General features: G+C 43.5%; 1 protein-coding gene across 4 annotated transcripts in view; it reads right to left on the minus strand.

Moving 5' to 3' along the window:
* The window catches only part of LOC138249824 (disks large homolog 2), a 3,298,389-nt gene that overhangs the window by 168,554 nt on the left and 3,109,038 nt on the right, over window positions 1-20,797 (minus strand). For 2 of the 4 annotated variants that reach the window (XM_069203950.1, XM_069203948.1), the window contains one exon: window positions 8,536-8,581. In XM_069203950.1, the coding sequence (XP_069060051.1) occupies window positions 8,536-8,581 (46 nt within the window). Of the gene's footprint in view, window positions 1-8,535; window positions 8,582-14,301; window positions 14,402-20,797 lie in introns of all 4 variants that reach the window. The other 2 variants (XM_069203947.1, XM_069203949.1) reach the window with 1 other exon arrangement.

A 20,797-nucleotide genomic window follows, 5' to 3' on the forward strand; every position in this document is an offset into this window, starting at 1 on the left:
GGTATGAGGTAACCAGTGGAGGAGGCAGTGGGCTGGTGTAGGAGGGACTGTCGTTTCTATAAGTGTCGACAGCAAGTGAGTAACCTCTGTCCAATAGTGCAACAAATGCGGGCACAACCATATCATGTGAAGAAAAGTACTTTGCATCTGGGCATGCTGCTTCTATCCCCCCAAAAAATGTGTTAATTTTATCTAGGGTGAGATAAGCCCTATGTAGGATATAAAAACTGATAAGTTTGAACCTCGCCTTTGGAATGCATTCTAGTATTTGGTCACACTCCTGCTCCGCTATCGGAACGCCCAGGTCCATCTCCCACTTAGTCCTAAGGGTATCGAGGGTCACAGCACTTCCGTCTGGATTGGCGGTATAACCCAGTGACCGCTTTGTATGGACCGGAGGAAAGAAACACGTAATTGCAGCAGAGATGTTCCTTGGGCTCCGCCAGACCAGCCCGCCAAGGACGGTGAGTGGCAGCAGGCACCAATCCGTGCAGCAGAAAGTGCTATTGCGGGAGGTCGAATTGCTCCTGGAAATCAGCAAACAGGAGCAAGGTAGAATCTTGAAATAGATCTCCCATCCTGGTAGCCCCTGCCTCAGACCAGACGTTCTCCCCCGTCCACCTTGTTGGAGTAGCAGGAGAGCGCCAATGGGCAACTCCGAGAAGAATGGCGCTTTGGTGTGAGTCTTCCTGATACACTGAACCAAGCATGTTCTGAGGGTGGCAAGGGCAGACGTATCCACCATGCAGGCACCTTGAGTACTAATTTCAGCAAAGTGTCATATGATGGCGTAAAGGGGCTTGAATTCCCATCAGGGGAGCACCTGCTAGCCATCCACTGCGTGAGCCACTGGATTTGTGCTGCAAGGAAGTATGACTCAAAATCTTGTATGGCTAGCCCTTCCTGAGAGGTCAGGCATTGTAATGATGTGGTCAGTGCCACCCTCCAGCAACTCGAACCCCAGATAAAAGCTGTTACAATGGAATTAAGGTTGGAGAAGAAGGAGTGGGGAAGTCAAACTGGGAGCGTCCAGAAGAGATATAAAAGGCACGGTAAGACTATCATCTTAAACAGGACTATGCGCCCAACCACCGAAAGCGAGAACGTTTGCCAGATGCCAATGTGCGACTTCAGATTGTGAACTGCTGTATTATAGTTCCCTTCTAGAATGTCAGCAGTGGAATGATAAATTTGCACTCCTAGGTAGGACAGTGGGCCTCCCAAATCAGGCCATCTAAAGTGCTGGGGTGATTGGCAGTTACTCTAGTAGGGAATAGTTGCATATTCTGCCAGTTTACCCAAAGACCTGAGGTGGCTCCAAAAAGCTCCAGGAGCTTCCTAGCGCCCGCTAATTCCCCCTCAGTGTTACCAAGAAACATAAGGGTATCATCCGCGTTTAAGGCAATCTGCTGCCCCGTGCCTCTGGTCTGGAAGTCATTGTAGTGGGTGTCGAAGTGAACCACTATTGCCAAAGGCTCCATTGCGGGAGCGAATAGCAAAGGCAAAAACAGGCACCCCTGTCTTGTGCCCCTGCCAACTCCAAAACTGTCAGAGATGGTATGTCCTATGCGGACCCTCATTGTGGGGCTGGAGAACAGTAAATGAGTCCTGGCCACAAAATCCTGTGAACTACCCATGAGGTCCATCACATTGTACAAGAAATCCCACTTCAGACTATCTAAAGCCTTTTCTATGTGCACCTCCAATACATCTGTGCTTTCTTTATCATAAGAAGTGTCCTCCAAAAGCACCAGCCATCATCTGATATTAATGGCTACGTTACGCCCAGGGATGACTTCCGTCTGATCCGGGTGGATTAACTGCTTCATGTGCGGAAGTAGTCTGGTAGCCAGGATCTTGCTCAAAATTTTATAGTTGACATTGAGCATGGACAATGGTCAATATTGTCTATATGCCTGAAGTCAGTAGTGGGCTTCCCGGCTTCAACAGGGGAACAATCAGCTCCTCCCTGGTGGAACTCAGCAATTGCCCCATGGATTTTGCCTTGTTATAGAGTTTTACCAGCTGAGGGGCCAGTTTACGGGCATTGGCTCTATAAAATCCAGCAGGTAAACTGTCCGAACCAGGGGTCTTACTGCCTGCCAGGTCCTTAATCGCTCCAGGAACCTCCGGCAATATAATATCAGCCCCAAGACTGTCTGCTTCTTCCATAGTGATGCGTGGGATGACTGCCACCAAAAGGAGCTGAGTCTGGGCTGAGATATCAGTCATAAGTTTGCTCGTATAGAGGGACTTATAGCAAGAAGTAAAGCAGGCATTAATTTCTTGTGAGCATAGGGAGCCCCCTTCAGGGGAGATTAACTCGACTACCGGTGCCCTTCTTCTAGCTGGGTTAGCCAACCAAGCTAAAAGGTGGCCTGTGTGGACCCATTCCGCTTGGGCTCGCTCTGTATAGACCATGTAATCAAAAGAGTGGAGACATTCCGTACTCTCCTCGACTTGCTCCCCGGCAGTTAAAAGATGCTGATGTAAGTCATGACGGCCAGGGCGTTCAGACTCAATGTCCCTCAGTAAGGACTCCGCTTCTACGAGCTCCCAAAGAAGAGTAACTTGCATCACCATAGATTCTGCCAAGCAATGGCCTTGAATGACCACTTTAAAAATGTCCCACTCTACTTGGGTGGAAGTGGCTGTGCCCTCGGCATTAGTGTAGAAGTCCATCAGCTTCCCCAGAATGGTCTCCCTGAACTGGGGATCTTCCAATGCCTCTACTTTCAATTTCAAGGTAGGAATCTTTGAGAGCAATCTAACCCGGTGGTGGGCCCGGCTGCTGCGCGGGACTCCCGTTGATGCGGACGAGGCTGGCTCCCCGGGTCGAAAAACTACCACTAAGACCCGGGCGAGGCTGCAACTCCAACCATGCCTAAGCCTCTTGCGGTGAAGTAAAAAACTGCACACCCTCTGGAGCCAGCACTCGAAGGCGCACAGGGAATTGTGTAAAATAGGCAATGCCGAGGTCACGCAGTCCCCTCTTCACCACAACAAAAGCAGAGCGTTGCCTCTGGACTTCGCATGAAAAGTCCAGAAAGATCATAATTTTAAGGTTTTCAACTGTGAGGTTTTCCAACTGCCTTGCCTGCTGAAGAATGAAGTCTCTATCCTTAAAGTATAGGAGACGAGCCACCACAAGCTGCGGTGGGGGCCATGGAGGGGGAGGCCACGCTGGTACCTTATGGGCCCATTCCAGAGCAAAAATTGAGGACAATCACTCTGAGGCCACCTCGGTGCGGAGCCATCTCACCAGATGTGCCACCATGTCAGGGCCTTCGGTCCTTTCAGGTAATCCGACCACTCCGATATTGTTTTGACGTGCCCTATTTTCAGTATCCTCTGTGCAGTCTTCAAGAGTTCTCAAGCGGGATTCGATGGTGGGCATTCAGCTACCAGCTGCCGCTACTGGCAGGGGATGTCTCTGATAGCTCCCTCTCAACTGTGGTGACTCGGTCTGTGAGCCGCTGATGGTCATTGTGCAGTAGGCCCAAGTCAGTGCTCAGGGTATCTATCTTGGTCTTCAATGCTTCCGATAACGCTGCAATGGCCTGCTGAATATCCTGGAGTGTGAGAATAGGGGGCCAAGCCCCAACAGTGAGGTGAACCATGTCTTCCAGGAGCCCTGGATCTGTTCTCCCCCACAGCTGATATCTGGAGCCAATATCATGCTTCCTAGCTCTCTTACCCATAGCGCGGTGCAGTCTGGGTTGTGGCGGGCCTGCTCCAACTAAGGTGAGCGCCACGCAGCACGGAATTGAAAAGCGCCGCCTCTGCCACATGTCATTAGGGGTAAGGATCCCTTTTAGTGGGGGCACAGGGCCGGGGTCCACTCCGGCGGGGGCCCGGGGACCTACCCCCAGGGGACCAGTCAAGTGTCTAAAATCATACCCTACTGGCCAGGGTGGGCAGCTCAGGCCCACAGTCTGTGGTTGCTTCAGAGGGGAGCAAGTAGCAGATTGGAAACATGCAAGACCCCCTGGTCCACCTTCACCCTCAGGAGCAGTCTTATGGGGCCTCCTCACCTTGTGCAGCAGAGTTTCCTATTGGAGAGACAGGGCCCCCACTGCAATTCCAGGCATAAACAGGCTGTCAAGCCCTGTCGCTGGAGCCCCCATGGGAGAGCACCGTGCTCAAACCCCAGAATGCCTCACTTTCTGATTCGCAAGGCCTGAGGAATTCAGGCCTGCCTCGACCCTCAGGCCACAGGCTGGCTAAGCCGCAGGGGAATCACCATCACCACTGTGGAAGGGGGGCAGACAGACTGCTGATCCGGCTGTTGGTGCACAGCCCACCTGTCAGATGCGCCAACCTGGTTGTTGAGGGCGCCCCAGTCACCAGGGGGCCCTCCAGAGCTCCAGTGTACGTCACAGCCTCTGACCTCTCCCACTCCCATCGGGCCAAGTCATGGCCTGCCAGCCTAGCACAGGGAGGCCCGCTGTTCTAGGCCACCAACCACAGACAGACTCCCACAGCAGGCTGGAGGGCTGCATATTCTGTCGCTCCACTGCCCAGCCCACATTGGATCTATGATTCACTGAGCAGGCACCATCATGGCCGGCCACATGGTGAGGCAGCGGCATGTAGGATCATCGGTGAGTAAGTCGCCGTCCCCGCCTAATCCTGCCACCGTGGCAGCCCCATTCGGTTCTGGGAGTGTGCTAGGTCTTTTGGTGCCAGGAATGTTGTTCTTAGATGCCCTGGATGGCGTTGGATAGGTTTTAGACCTGACAGCCATAGGGTGATCATCCCCCAACTTTTTGCCTGCCTCCTTTCACTTTTCTGACACTGTTTTTGCTGGTTTTAGAACTCTGCATGCTTTACCACTGCTAACCAGTGTTAAAGTGCATATGCTCGCTCCCTTGAACATGGTAACATTGGCTCATACCCAATTGGCATATTTAATTTACTTGTAAGTCCCTAGTAAAGTGCACTACATGTGTCCAGGGCCTGTAAATTAAGTGCTACTAGTGGGCCTGCAGCACTGATTGTGCCACCAACATAAGTAGCCCCTTAACCATGTCTCAGGCCTGCCATTGCAAGGCCTGGGTGTGCGGTTTCACTGCCACTTCGACTTCGCATTTAAAAGTACTTGCCTAGCATTAAACTCCACTTTTTCTAAAAATAAGTCACCCCTAAGGTAAGTCCTAGTTAACCCATAGGGCCGGGTGCTATGTGGGTAAAAGGCAGGACATGTACATGTGTGTTTTTTATGTCCTGGTAGCGGAAAGCTCCTATATGTGTTTTCCACTACCGATTCTTTAATAGGATAGCATTAGGGCTACCCTCATATACTGTTTGAGTGGTGTATTCTGATCAGAAAGGGGTAAACAGGTCATATCTAGTATGGCCAGAATGGTAATACAAAATCCTGCTTATTGGTGAAATTTGATTTTTTATTGCTATTTTAGAAATGCCACTTTTAGAAAGTGAGCATCTCTCTGCATTTAAAATCCATCTGTGCCTTACAGAGTCTGTCTCCAATCCAGAAGTGGGCTGGGCTGGTTGACAGCTTCCTTGAGTATTTCACCCAGACAACCACAAACACAGGATGCTCAGTCACAGCTGCACTCATCTGCATACTGAATGGGTCTTCCTGGGCTGGGAGGGTGGAGGGCCTGACACTTAAATTTCAAAGGCTAGCAGCCTGCCCTCACACAATGGACTGCCAACCCCCCTACTGGGACCCTGGCAGACAGACCTGTACTGAAACGGGACCTTGTGCACTTCAAAACCACTCTTTGAAGTCTCCCCCACTTCAAAGGCATTTTGGGGTATATAAACTGGGTCTCTGACCCCACCAACTCAGACACTTCTGGACCTGAACCTGAAACCTGTCAAGAGGAACTGCCTGGCTGCCCAAAGGACTCATATGGACTGTTTTGCTGTGAAGGACTGCTGCCCTGCTGCCCTATGACATTGCTGAGAAGTGCTCTCCAAGGGCTTGGATTGAGCTTGTCCCCTGTTTCTGAAGTCTCAGGGCTGAAAAAAGACTTTGGGGGTTATTACAACTTTGGAGGAGGTGTTAATCCGTCCCAAAAGTGACGGTAAAGTGACGGATATGCCACCAGCCGTATTACGAGTCCATTATATCATATGGAACTCGTAATACGGCTGGTGGTATATCCGTCACATTTGGGACGGAATAACACCTCCTCCAAAGTTGTAATAACCCCCTTTGTCTCTTCAAGGAAACTTCTTGTGTGCTGAAAATCAACGCCCAGCCTGCCATAAACAACGCACAGCCTGCTCTGCATTGAGAAAATCGCTGCACAGCCGAACTGGACGACGGAGCCCAACTTCCTGAATGAAGATCGATGCAGCACCTGCGTTGCGACTGGAAATTCGACGCACAGCTCTACTGGATCGACGCACAGCAGAGCCAGAATGACGCAGCCCAACTTCCCAAGAGAAGAATCGATGCAGCGCCTGCCGTGCGACAGAAAATCCGACGCATTGCCATACTGGATCACCACAACGCCTGTGACTTCGTCCCACATGATTTCCGCGTATCATCCCTGGGCGTCAAAGAGAAACCCGCATCCCACTGAGGAACCAAGACTGCACACCAGAAATTGACGCAAAGCCCCTTGCAGCGTGGAAAGAAATGACGAATTGTCTGTGCTGGTCTGGAAATTCCGATGTACACCCTATTTATTCACGCAACTCCTCCTCTGCGGTCCCCGTGCGTGTAATTTTTTATGAAAACTAGGTACTTTGTGAAACCATGAGACAACTGTTGATTTCTAAGATTTAAGAGTCTTTTTAAACTTGCAAAATCTATATTTCAACTTGTGCTTATTGAATCTTTATTGTTTTCACCTTATTTTAACCAGATAAATATCTTATATTTTTCCAAGCCTGTGTGGTGTATTTTTGTGGTGTTTTCACCGTGTTACTGTATGATTTTTTGCACAAATACTTTACACATTGCCTTCTAAGTTACTGACTGCTCAGTGCCAAGCTACCAGAGGGTGGGCACAGGATAATTTGGATTGTGTGTCACTTACCCTGACTAGGATTGTGGCCCCTCTTTGGACAAGGGTGTATACCTCTGCCAACTTGAGACCCTATTTCTAAAACTGAGGCCTGGCGCCCCTGAGCTCTTGGGTCCCCATCCTACGCCATTTCGCCACAAGCCATGCCCTTTTTAAAATCAGCAGTTTCTTACATAATTATATTCAACTGAGCATGGTAAGGACATGTTAACTCGGAGGAATATTCTTGTATTGGCAGATACTGAAGGAACTCTTGCTTGGATGTTCTTCAACGTTGCCATGTATAACACAACATACCAGCCTTCCTGGCACTTAAGTACACGAATATTCTCTGTCACTCATATTACCATTAGCGCATTTGCATTCTCCATTATACAGATGTTCTCCACAGTACACACATTCTTCATTATAAGTACATGCTCCTTTGACTTTCACATTTCACTTCGGACATATCAGTATTAAGGTCGAAGTATTTTTGAAAACTATACATATTAACTTTTAACAGCATTTAGCACATTGGTCTCAATTAGATATGGACTTTTTCTGTGATGCATGTTATACAGAAAATATTGACCTTAGCCTTTGTGGGACAGGTTATTCCATCTTTTAGATGTTCCAAGCAGTCATACGCAGGACCATAAGTCATCCTCTCTATTTATAGCACTGGCTGAGGACTATATAACTGTTCCATTCCATGAAACATTATCTTTGCAGGTCATGGCTCGTCTGCTATGTGATCAGCAGAAGGAATTGAGGCTAAAGGTGAACTGGATATTGGAAGGCTTACAGAGTTAAATCGGATGGAACTAATCAACAAGGTCATCTGTCTGTACTGACAAAGAAAAGACTGTTGATTGTCGCACAGGGTTGTTCTACCATTTACAGTCAACTTATAATCACGGTTACGTTTATTGTGCTGAATGTTGGCATTACCTTTAGCTTCTAGATCAAATTTATCTTCACATAACACAGCTCGCTGTTATAAAAAAATCAAGCTATCCCCTTAAGGAAGATAGTTTAGTCTACAACAGTAAGGAATGCATTGAATTCAATACTTGAAAATGTCGCCAGCTGAAAGCAAGATCTTAGATGAGGGCTCCACATCTTTTTAAGTATGAACTATTTCTCTCCTTGTTCAACTCTTGAGCATGAGAGGCAAGCATAATTAATTTAGATCAATCTGAACAAATGCTTAAGAAATGTTTCTAGACAACAGACTCAGGCATCATTATGTTACAAAGCTGAGATAAAAAAAGAATGTGAGACATACATCAGAAGAGGTTGTAAAGAACAAAACATTTAAAGAGCCTTGTTAAATGTTTCTTGTGTGCTGCTAATTATTTTCATGCATAGCACAAAGATGTAGAAGTTTATGCAGTCTTGTATCATTTACATATTGGGAACATAACCCTTTTTGTGCATGCTGCGAAACAGAAGCCTCTCAAAAAACTATATAAGAAAAACTAATGTTAAACTGAAAAAATGAATACAAAATGGAGAAATTACGTGACCATTCCGTGGAACTTACTTAGAGTCTTTGTTCCATAACCGTCGTCACCTAATCCGGGGATGTCCTGCACAGCAGCCCCCGGGGAGAAAGCAATGGGAGAGGAAGAACAAGGCGCAGAAGAGGAAGGAAGACGTCAGTGGAATTGAAATGGATACTACTACCCTGAAAGACCATGCCCGCTGAGCTGTCTGGATCCCCGCCTTTGCTTTTTGACCTAAGATCATCAGGCCAATCTTTGAAGGTTATTTTCCATTGAAGGAGACAGTGACCATCTTCTTGCCCAACAGCAAGCAACTCCCTCCAAAACATTTCAAAGCAAACTCTCACCAAGTAACTGTAAAAAGCGAGTGATGTGAAAGTGTCTACTTTTTGGTCATAGGTAAAAGCAATATTAAATTACATGTTTTGGCATGCACCTCCCCTATGGCTCCACAAGGGATGTAGTGTGGAATGGGTCTGGGTCATGGGTCATGCATTTGGTTTTCGGTAATCTGGGTTCACTGAATAATTGTTTGAGCTACAACTGGAACGCGCAGCTTACAAAATGTGGTACAAACTTATCCATTGTCACCTTTTGAAAGGCACTGTGTGTAAACACATGGAAAACTGGATGTGTAACTGTTGTGAGTTGAGTCTTTCAACTTGTAATTGTCCAAGCATAGAGAAAGTAAAGTTTATAGCAAATGTCTCCTTGCTTGAAATAGCTTATTCTTCTGCAATAAAATTCACAAATTGGTTTATTTGAGTTGATTTTCTACAAATAATGTTTTTGATTGGAAATTTTGGACAAACTGTGACTAATACATTTACAATGTGCAACTCCGTGCACTTATCCCTTCAACTTCTTAATGAAGTGGTTGATTTAGCCTTGGCAGTAATGGCAAGTTGTATTTAAAGAAAGCACTTCTTGATTCAGAGGTATTATTTTACCCAATTTGAAACGTTTGTTTCTTTCCAGATTTCCAATCCTGTAAAATGACTAGGAAAAATGTGTATCTGATCATTGTTAATCTGGATTTGAGCGTGGGTGTTTTTTCCAGAGATTGTACAATAGTTTTCTGTAAGCAGAATTGGATCTGGAGCATGAATCTGACAGACTATAAATTTTAAAGTTCTGCCCCGTTCCTCACATTCTCAATAACGTGTTGTGGAAGTAATCAAGCAATTATGATAACATGTTCCTCTGTTAATCAGGAGACGGCAACTATCTCACAAGAGCACTGTCTTTCTAACAGCAAACTATCTGCTACTCCAAAAAACACCTTTGTAATATCATTGGATTATCAATGCTCAAACCAGGGATACTGAGTAACAAAGTCGCTTAGGCCTACCCGGTTATCTTTACTTTTTTGGTATTACGTTTTATATTACATAGAGTGTAAAATGTATTGAAAATTGGGTCTTAATAATGGAAGTTCTACTTTTTCACAAATTAAAATCATGGGGGAATAACTCTAATTGCATAGCTATCACTTCTTGTCCTTGTGACTTAAAGCAAGTGCAATACGAATACAAATAAATGCCAATATTAAATTAGCTAGACATTTTGCTCAAAATGTTTTGATTCTTTGGTTTGTAAATTACAAACTAATTGAGCAGCTAATGCAATGGAACTGCTGCGCCTTGTTAAGCATTTTAATTAAGAAGTTGATAAAAGGTGCTGTGCTAATTGCTAAGTCACAGCAAATTGGTTTAAGTGACTTTTAACTGAAGAACAAAATGAGACAAAATTCAAAAGTGTCTGTTTAAATGATCTATAATAAGTGACTCATTCTTGTTATGTTTCAGCGAGAAAATACTTGTATCAAAGAAGAATGGTGCAATACTTTTCTGTCAGACAGAAGCAACAAAAAAGCAGATATTGAGATCCAATCACAACCATGAAGTAGTGCTCATCAATTGGAAAAGAGAGAGTCTCACTGAATTGTATCATTTTTTTTTTTTTTTTTTTTTAGCGAGGATGTACTTTGCCCAGCTGAGCAAAAGCATGTTTTGATTTCAACAATAGGCAAGCAGAGTGTTGATATATGTGCTATGGCAATGGTCGGCAGGAGAGTTAAGGAAACACTCACTGACTGGACATCAACAAAGATTTGGAGAATGATGACTGGACTACATCTCTACAAAATAGATAAAAAGTGCACCCGAGACTTCCTGTTTTGAACCCGTGGGTGCTAATGTACTCAAAGTTTCTTTGATTTCATTAAAAAAATCGACATAACTGTGTGATGTTCTTTGCACCTATTTTGGTGCTACAGAGCACAATTGAGTGCATTTGCTTCATTATGTACCATGTTCCCACGGCCCCTTATATTAGGGCATAGGGTAGGTGGGGGGTATTGAATAGTTACGTTTTTAGGGGCGGGGTGGGGGGGTTGGGGTCATTTTTTGTAGGGCTCAGGGCGGTTGGGGGGGTCAGGGTAACTTAGTTTTTAGGTGCAGGGGGTCGGGATAGTTTTTTTTAGGGCTTATCAGGGTAGTTTACATATTGGGAGAAAGGTTTTAGGGCTCAGGGTGGGTGTTGGGGTAGTTCAGTTTTTAGGGGCAGGGCTGGGGGCAGAGGTAGTGTTTTTTTATGACTCTGGGTGGGTGGGGGTGTCGGGGTAGTTCAATTTTTAGGGTAGGGGTGGAGGGCTGGGGTAGGCTTTTTTTTAGAGTTGGGGGTCGGGGTATTTTAGTTTAAGGGGGGTAGGTGGGAGGGTTGGTATTGTTCTCTTTTTAGGGCTCAGGGCTGGTGGGGGTGTCAGGGTAGTTTAGCTATTAGGGGTGGGGATAGTTTTGGGTCTCAGGGCGGGTGGTGGGGTTATAAGACAGAAACATGCATGCCGTTTCCACATATGCCTTTACTAGGCATGCTTTTACAATGAAATTTGTTGTAAAGGCATGTGTGGTAGAGACATGCATGGAAATGACCCGGGCATGGTTCCAACTGCGTTCTTAAGGCATGCACTGTTCCGGCATGCATGGTTCTGTCATACAGCCTTTTTCTTTGGAATCCTATGAAGTGGAAAAAAAAATGTTTTTTCATATATGTATACATGCAGGGTCTGACTGGCTACCAGCTGTTTCGGTGGGCTGGCAAGGTGACAGCACGTTCACAGCATTGGCGGACGGTTTTTGGGCTGGGGAACTGCTGGATTTAAAGCATGCTTAAAGTTTACTTTACAACTATTCGATTTTTATTGTTTATTTAGAAGCATGTTATAGGTGGGAAAAGGAGTGCTAGAGGGCTGTCTTGCAAAATATTGGAAAAATAGCAAACTTAAATGTTTATGAAAGTTCACAAACGTTCCCATCCAGGAAACATGTGCAAAGTTATTCAAGAAGAAACACTGGAGTAATTGTGTTTCCATGTAGGGATTGATAGAGAGAATCTGAGACGTGCTGCAACAGGATTTTTTCATAGTGAAAATATTTTCCAGGTTTAAGACAAATGTAGAAAAACTTAAAAGTTCAGATGTACATTCCCACCTGGCTCTAGTAATGCAGATACTACACAATGAAGACATACTGTGGGATTAGATATTGGCTAGCATAAGTACTTTTGGGGATGTTTGTAAATCACCAAAAAGTTGAGAATACATTTCCATTTTTTTATGCAGGTCTTTGTGAATTATAAACATTCTCTATAAGCTTTTATGGGGTTTTTCAAATATAGGCACATTCTATATCATCGTTAATTTATGTGTTTCTACATATATTTGTATTGGGCCGGATAAGATAAAAGTCATAAGTAATTTAATGAATGATAATACATTATTATTCTGTGATTGTATTCATTCTTTGTATCTCTTTACCAAACATCATGTTTCAAAGTAGTTAAATGATGGCTATTTGATGCATGTAATTTTATTCTATATTCTTAAAAGTTAAATAAAAATTGGCAGGCTAAAAAACCTGCCATCCATTATCCATTAAACTCAATTTTTTATATTAACATTTCCAGAGAACTTTTGACGTGCTTTATTTCTGCTTTTTGAAGAACTTAACTTTAATGTTTTCCTTTGAATTTTGCATTCGTATTTAGAAGCATATTTACGAGCCCCTAGCGCCACCTTTCGCTGCCCTAGCCAGGCATGATGTATGCAAGGAGGGCGTTCTGACGCAGGGAGGCCCGAAAAAATGGGCCAGTGAAATTTACAACAGTTCATTGCACCATTTTTTTCCATAATTTTTAATGCCTGCTCAGAGAAGGTATTAAAATGACGCACTAATTTTAACCAATGGGCCCCCCCTTACTTTGCTTTCACTAGTGCACTACTACAGGAAAGCGCCACAATAGCATCAAACATGTTGACGCTATTGTCCAAACGACCTCCATGGTGCACTGTATGGTAAATATGGTGCAACTGTGGTATCATTAGGTGGTCAGGAGCGATGCAAGAAAAGTGGCGCATCGGGACCGATGTGCCACTTTCTTGTAACTATGCCCCTTATTCCCTAAAGATTCTGACATTTTCAATCGTTTACATTTTTGTTTCAATAGTTTTTCCACTGTAATTCACAGAGAATTTGTTATCTGTTTCATTGTTGTTTATTTAAATAGATTTTTTTGCAATACTATTATTGTCGATACTTTTAATCATAGCAATAATTTTATTCCCCAAAGTATTTTCTATGTGTGATGCATTGGTAATTGCAATCATGCACCATGGTTTGGTGCTAAGTGCAGTGTTTAATAGAATATATTGGTCAAAAGGAACATTAATTGTGATTGTCAATGTCAACATGAGCTTGGAAAAGAGGTACGGCTGAAAGCATTGATGTTGTGGGATATATTTAAAGATTAATCTTCAAAGGAAACATGCAGCACACAGGACACCCGGACCCAGATTTACTATGATTTTGCATTGGGGTTGTGTCCCTTTTGTGGCACAGCCTTAATGCAAATTCATTTTTGGCATTTACTAAGCCATGCAAAGCAACTTAGCGTGGCTTGGTGTCGGGTAGGTGTTACATGGGTGGGGCCTGGGCGTTCCCATGCATCTATCCGTGTATTTTAAAGCAAACCCAGATTTACAAAGATTTGTAAACCTGGGTTTGTGCCAAAACAGCTGAAACGTAATAAGGAGAAATATCTTTATTCCTCCTCGTTACTTCCTCTTTTCATGTCAGCACATAAAAAAAATAATATGCAACTTACAATTATTTTTGTGCAAGAAGGTATCCTGTCCTGTACAAAAATAATCCTACCCATAATGGAGTCACCCTTGCACCATGACGCAAGAGTATCTCCCTTGGTGCTGGGCAGCATCCAGTTAGCCTGTGCAAGGAAATAGCAGAAATGCGTCATATCTTTCTAAATATGAAGACTTTCTGATCTCTCCCTTTCACATAATGCAGCACAGTAAGTTTCCCTGCTGCACTGCATTGCATGAAATAATAATAAACATGTCCCCCAGAGTCTGATCAAACAATCAATTGCTACCTCCAAGTCAAACTTAATAGTGGTTTCTCAGTGAGGAAAGCTGAGACATAACACAGAGATTCAGAATCACTTGACTTTGCTTGTTGGATTAGAAGGTCACTGTATCCAGCATGCACTTGAAAGGAAATTCTACTAGAGTAAATTGAAGGCAGTTTTGAGGATGCCGGGGATCCAGACAGCATCCACAGACTGGTTACACTATCAATCCTTCACCTGCCTACATGCATTTGACTTTTGCTGGCCTAATGTGTGTGCATGTGCTGGCGGAATGGCGAGGGAGGAGGGTAACAGTACTGTCATGCGTCTTACCCATTATGTTGAGCAGCACATCACAGCAACTCCCGACATCTACTTACGTTCCGGGTCACTTGCTTCATGAACGCTCTGGTCCTTGTCCTTGTAGAATGGGAATTTTCGTGAAAGGAAGAAGATCTTTCTAGGCTTGTCATCGAATGACTGTGAAGGAGAAAAGGTATGGGGCAAAAACAGGGACCTCTAATTGTTGTCACGTTCATGCTGACAAAACAACTAGTTGGTAAAGGTGGAGGAAACTTCAGTGACTCAAATTATCCCTTAATGGATTGGGAAACAGAAGTGAGGCTTACACAATTCATTAAAACAATATATGAAATTTAGAAAATAAAAGTGATGGTAGGCAACTGCCTGACATGAAATACAATGTACTTATAATCTGTAACTAGGAACATTCAAATTAAAGGATAGGATTTGTGTCACATTTTGAGCTACTGTGACAAATTTCACAGGGTAGTACTTATTCATTGGAGGTTATATTGCAAACACGGTGCACAACAGCACTGCAATCTGTTATACCAGATTAGTGGGTATTGTCACAAAATGGCTAGGTGTCCTTTGGGGACCAAAGGGCATTCCCTCAATTTTTAATTGCAACACTCAAAAATAAGTTCAAAAATGTGACAATTTCACCCCCACTGTGCACTACAGTTGTACTCACAGATGAGTGGTATCATGATATACTACTTAGTACTATAACTGATCAGTGATTATTAACAGAGGAATATGTTGTGGTTGAGTAGTGAGTGAGTGAATGGGTGAGTAAGAGAGTGAGTGGTTGGTGGACTGTATAATTTATAGGTCAGGTGGGTGAATAAGTGGATAGAATAGCCTGAGTTTGAATTACTGGTGAGTAGATTAGTCCTGAGTGTATGGGGGTGCTAGAGGGTTTCTGAATTATTGAAAGAGTATGTGAATGAGTGAATCAGTGAGCAAGTAAAATTTCTATTGAGGGAACCAGAGGGTTTGGGGTGTTGTGGATGAGTAAGCGACAGTCAGTAATAGAGGAAAGCAGGAAGGGAAGTTTGAAATAAGTGAGCAAATAATTCGTTGACAGTAGGAATGTATGATTGAATGAGTCTGTGAGTGAATTTATCAGTGAGTGGCTGTTACAATGAGTAAGTGAGCTGTTAACTAAGTCAGGGTTTGAATGAGTAACTAAATAAAGGGAGAGTTGAGTCCTATGTGAGTGGGTGGGCGATTGATTAGTCAAGTGAGCAGCTGACCAATTGTATGTGAGGGTGGGTTTTCACAGTATGGCTTATTTGAAGATATTATAGGCCTCATTTACGAGGCCCTTGCAGCACACTGTGCCACCGGAATGTAATTTTTTTTACGCTCCGATGGCATAGTGTGCCAACCCATATTTACAAGGCCACGCATAGCCACCATGCGTGGCTTTTCATGTGCTTGTAAATATGGGCCCCTTTCACGTATAACACTGCGTGAAACGGGCATTCCATGGGTGTTGCTTGGGGTGTTCCCATGCAACACCCATGGAACCAGAAGGAACGATTTACAAGTCTGGGAATGCATCAGATTCCTACGCCACCTCAGTGGTAGCACAAGAATGATGCAACAGGGAGGAATTACTTTATTTCTCCCCATTTTCCTCTTTCTATGTGTGCTGCATTCTGCATTCTGCAGCACACATAGAAAGAGGAAGACAGCTGGGTGGTTTTGTGCAGGAAGGGTTACCTTCCTGCACATCATATTTTGATGTGAATATGTGTATGGATAGTTATTTTGTCTGGAGAAGCCTTTGGCAAGTATCACCACCTGAACTTGGGTACCATGAAAAATATACGAGGGCTCCAGAAGTGTAATATTCAATAATGGCATGGTTTTGTTTTTGCAACAACAAAAATTGCTTGTATGTGCTCTCTTGTTGCAAACCCATTATAAAAAAAAACTTGGCAAAGATGGTCAAAATATTCATATCCTCTCCTAAACAATCAATGGAATCCTTTCAAAATGTCAAGGAAATGTATGATAATTTTTAAGGATAGAAAAAAAATCCCTTTTCTTCTGAACTAAAGAACATGTAGGTTGTGGCTTATCATGACCTTGTGCAATGTGACACATATTTTGTTCGTTCTCCCAGAAAAACATGAAAGAGATCTACTTCAGTCTCCAGGAGTTACATTATCATGTACTCCTATCATGATACACAGGAAGAGGACATTGGCAGAAATTCTACGAGTTTTGGCAAGTTGCGGTGGACTGTTCCCATGAAGAGCAGGGTCAATACTGATTTGCATATGGTGGACCTCTGCTTAGGCTAGTATGGTGGGGGGGAAACAAATACCTGTAAAGCAGCCCCAGCGATCACAACTGGCTGAGATTACTTTAAACATTCCATCCATTACTTTGTTGGTGTACTCCAGCTTTGAAGCCAGTCTCACATTGGAATATTAAATGATGAGATGGCTCCTCAAAAGGATTATAGGGGAACCAATAATGTATTTGCAGTGGTGTTAAACTGAGGAGACCTTTGTATCAGAGAGAGCTAATGTAGTGTTTATTATCACAATGAACCAAAAAAAGTTGTCAGGAACATGCAGTTTGTTTTACCAGCTGATCACGTTTGCTGAAAATGACTGCAGGATACATTACATTAGCATGTGTGTCCTCTGAGACACTAAATCTACATGCTGGACTTTAGTTTTAGCATACAAGATAGCTCCAAGAGTTAAGAGCTTTTTTATAATGCAAGATTTGGGAGAAAAGGGAAAGGATGTTATGATATAACCAGAGCTGCTGACTTTGGAGCTCTTTGGTTTGAGTCTTGGCATTGGCTCAACATCCTGTGATTTTGGGCAAATCACTTAATCTCCCTGTGCTTAGAGAAAAAAATGTATGACCTCATAGTTTGTAACTGGTGCCCATGGGTTGTGTGTCGGAACAACGCAGCTCTTTAGCACGCCTGCCTTAAGAACGCGGCTGAAACCACGAATGCGTCTCTGCAACGCCTTCTTTTACCATGCAAGTCATTACAACGACTTGCCGTGGGGAAAGTGCTGGACTTTGGAATAGTATAGTTTACTATTCCAACTCCAGTCAGCGCCACAGTAGGGAAAGTGTTGGACTTAAAGTCCAACATCAGTCCAACAACACTTTCCCTAAGGCAAATCGTTGTAATGACTCAAGTGGTAAAGGAATACATTGTAAAGACGCATTCCTGGTTCAGGCTGTGTTGTAAAGGCACAACGTGACTCGAGCCGCGTTGTTAAGGCTGTTTCCCATGCCCATGTAAAGTGCTCCAATACTTTCAGGTCGAGATTGCACTATATAAAAGTGCAAAAAAAGAATTTAAAAAAACACCATCTATGTGACCTGAAGATTACAACCTTTAGCTAAGGGAAGGTTAGCTCAGATATCCATCCTTCTAAGTTCAATTAATTGAGTCATAATAGCATCTGCTATCCCAAGCACTTAGAGATAGCAACATTGCAGTATAAAGTGTTACATAAACATAAACATTATCAATATTAGTTGGAGCGTTCTTCCTGATGGTACTGGGAATTTGCACCAATAAACAAGTCAATCTTTGACCACAGTTGTGTAATACATGGAAGTCACAGCTGTTTTATTTTCTTGACATCTTTGAAGGCATATGTACAGATGATGTTCTTTAAACTAGAAATGTCATTATTAAATATCAGATGAACTCTTTCGGGTTAACAGTGTGCTCAAATATGGTTAAAGGCATTTTCTTCATTTTAATATATTTTATTGATATAGCATACTGACTTTGCTTCTTCACATCAGATGTTTACACCAAAAAGATTTCACCCATATTCTTGTTTAGAGTGGGTTTAAGTGTCAAGGCTCATAAGCTGTAAAGTTTAGCGACAGTATTACTACGATATTTTGTATTTCTTGTCACTATTCACACTTGTTATCCAAGCTTTCTTGTCATTCTGGTATGAAGTTTGGCTTCTTGCTCTGGATTTGGAATTTATTTTTGTACATTTTTAACACTGACAAATCTGTTCTCAACACTGGTATATTCATGTTTTTGACAGGAGGTAGTGTGATACTTTTATAAGAGTTGGCCCAAAACTATACTATGTATTTTTATCGTCAAGTCTAGGAATGCACCAAAGTTGTTGTGCATACTATTGAGAGAGGCTACAGTTTTTCTAAAAGCACATATTTTAGTAGTTCTGTCAGTAGAAATGTATATATTAAAAACTAGACTTTGATAAGTGGGAATACAATGGACAGCAGTGTTGTGTTATGTTGACAGTGGAATGAATGTAGGCCCAATGCAAGGATATGTAGTACCCTTGGCAAAGTTATGTATGTGTGTGTGTACGTATCTATGTATCCGGTATTAATATAGCACAAACCTAGCTGAATATCTGTACGTGTGAAAGAAGGGTTGACTGTTTTTTGGACTATTGCTGCATCATGATGTCCTGTTCTTTAAAGACCTGAGTCTTAAGCTTCTTTCTAAACTGAAGTAGGTTTGGGACAGTCCTGATGGATACACGGATACTGTTTCAGATTTTAGGTGCAGACACAGGGAAGGCTTGTTGGTTTGTTTTTTTATTTTTGCACTTCACCTGCAGTCTGCTGGTGTCTTGGCTACGGAAGTACTTAGGCCCATATTTATATTTTTTTACTCAAACCAGCGCCGGCGCTGGTTTACATCAAAAGTTTTACCGCCGGCTAACGCTATTCTTACGCTCCATGCGGGCGCCTTATTTGAGGAATATTAGCCGGTGCTGCAGACTGGTCAGAGTAAAAAAAAAAATGACTCAAACCAGGCAGCGCCGGCGTAGAGGAAAATGGGGGTTGTGTGCCAAAAAATGGTGCAAGTCTGGTTTGAGGCAAAAATCATGCCTCAAACCGGACTTGCACCATTTTTTGATGCACAACTCCCATTGAAACAACTCCTGTCTTAGCAAAGACAGGAGTCATTCCCCCTTGCCCAATGGCCATGCCCAGGGGACTTCTGTCCAATTGCCATGCCCAGGGGACTTCTGTCCCCTGGGCATGGCCATTGGGTACAGTGGCAGGTAGGAGGGCCCAAATTAGCCCCCCATGCCACTTAAAAAAAAAGAAAATACTTACCTGTACTTACCTGGGATGGGTCCCCCCATCCATGGGTGGGTGAGGGTGGCAGGGGGTGTCCCTGGGGGCAGGGAAGGGCACCTCTGGACTGCTTCCATGGTCAGAGACAATGGAAGTGAGCCCACAGGTCCCTTAACACCCCCACCCAGGCGTTAAAAAACGGCGCGCATCAGGCTGTGCGACGTGTTTTAAGGCCCGCCCCCTCCTGTGCCTCAAAATGACGCAGGAGTATAAATAAGGCGAACAGGCCTTAAAGTCATGTTTTGGGTGGGAACGCCTACCTTGCATGTCATTAATGCAAGGCAGTTTCCCGCATCTAAAAAATGACGCACACAGACGAATTTTGACGTCCGCGGGCTCGGGCGTCAAAGTTTAAATATGGTGCACGGTTTGCGCCGAATGTGCGTCAACATTTTTGACGCACATTCGGCACAAACAGAGTATAAATATGCCCCTTAGAGCTTTGGCGGTGAGCCTGTCCTATAGGTAGGCACACGTGTCATCATCTGCCATTGAAGTGGAGTCGTATTTGTTGTGTTTAAGGGTCATTTACTTCCTTCAAAATTGGCTGCTGCAGGCATCTTTCTTGTACTGCTTGACTGAGGTACCAGTCCGAATGCATGGCTCTGCAGCCCGTTTCCGAACCTACTACCAATTTGTGACCCTTTAACCGAGGTAAACTCACTTAGGAAAGGTGTCTCCGTGGTTTACAGAAACTTAAATGCCACCCCTCGCCCGCACAGTGTGGGGAACTGACCCTTGTCACTGAAGTTTCACTCCACGTTTACTTTTCAGGCATAGTTTATCATTAGTAACAGCAAGAGAACAAAACCAGAAGTATGTAAGAAACAATAGTCATGAGTACATGTCTGAAAGAAAAACAAACAGAGCGGCATGCCATGCGCAAGCATGCTTGTTCAGACAAGATGCAAAGCATATATGAGCAGAGTTAGACATGGACATGGCCGAACGGAGAGTTTTATGGCGGGACACTGGTCGAGTAGGCATGCAAACTCAAGCAGGTATGTAGGCGACTCCTCCAATCTGAACTGATGTTTTATATTTCCAGGTCATATCTATTTGTGTTGTCAGAAACGCTCGTGTTGACAAGTCTAGCTTAGGAATACGCGCTGTGTCACGATTTAGCGATTTAATGCAACTCTAATTAACACTTTTAAAAAGTAAAGAAAACATACATACATAAAATATTCACAGGGAAAACAGCTCATCCCAAATGACATTACAGTGTCTCACATCGTCACATTTAAAGACATTAGAGGATCATTTCATTACTTTATAAAATAAGAAAACACATAAAGACAAAAAAAAGACAAGCATCTATTTGCCTTAACCTCTACTAGGATCATAAACTTGTAAATTAACATTTCATATTTTAAGTGACCTTAAAAAAACGGAGACATCCTGAGACAGTTGTGAAATACACAAAAACATGAAAAG

The sequence above is a fragment of the Pleurodeles waltl genome, chromosome 8 (genome assembly GCF_031143425.1).
Source record: "Pleurodeles waltl isolate 20211129_DDA chromosome 8, aPleWal1.hap1.20221129, whole genome shotgun sequence".
NCBI lineage: Eukaryota > Metazoa > Chordata > Amphibia > Caudata > Salamandridae > Pleurodeles > Pleurodeles waltl.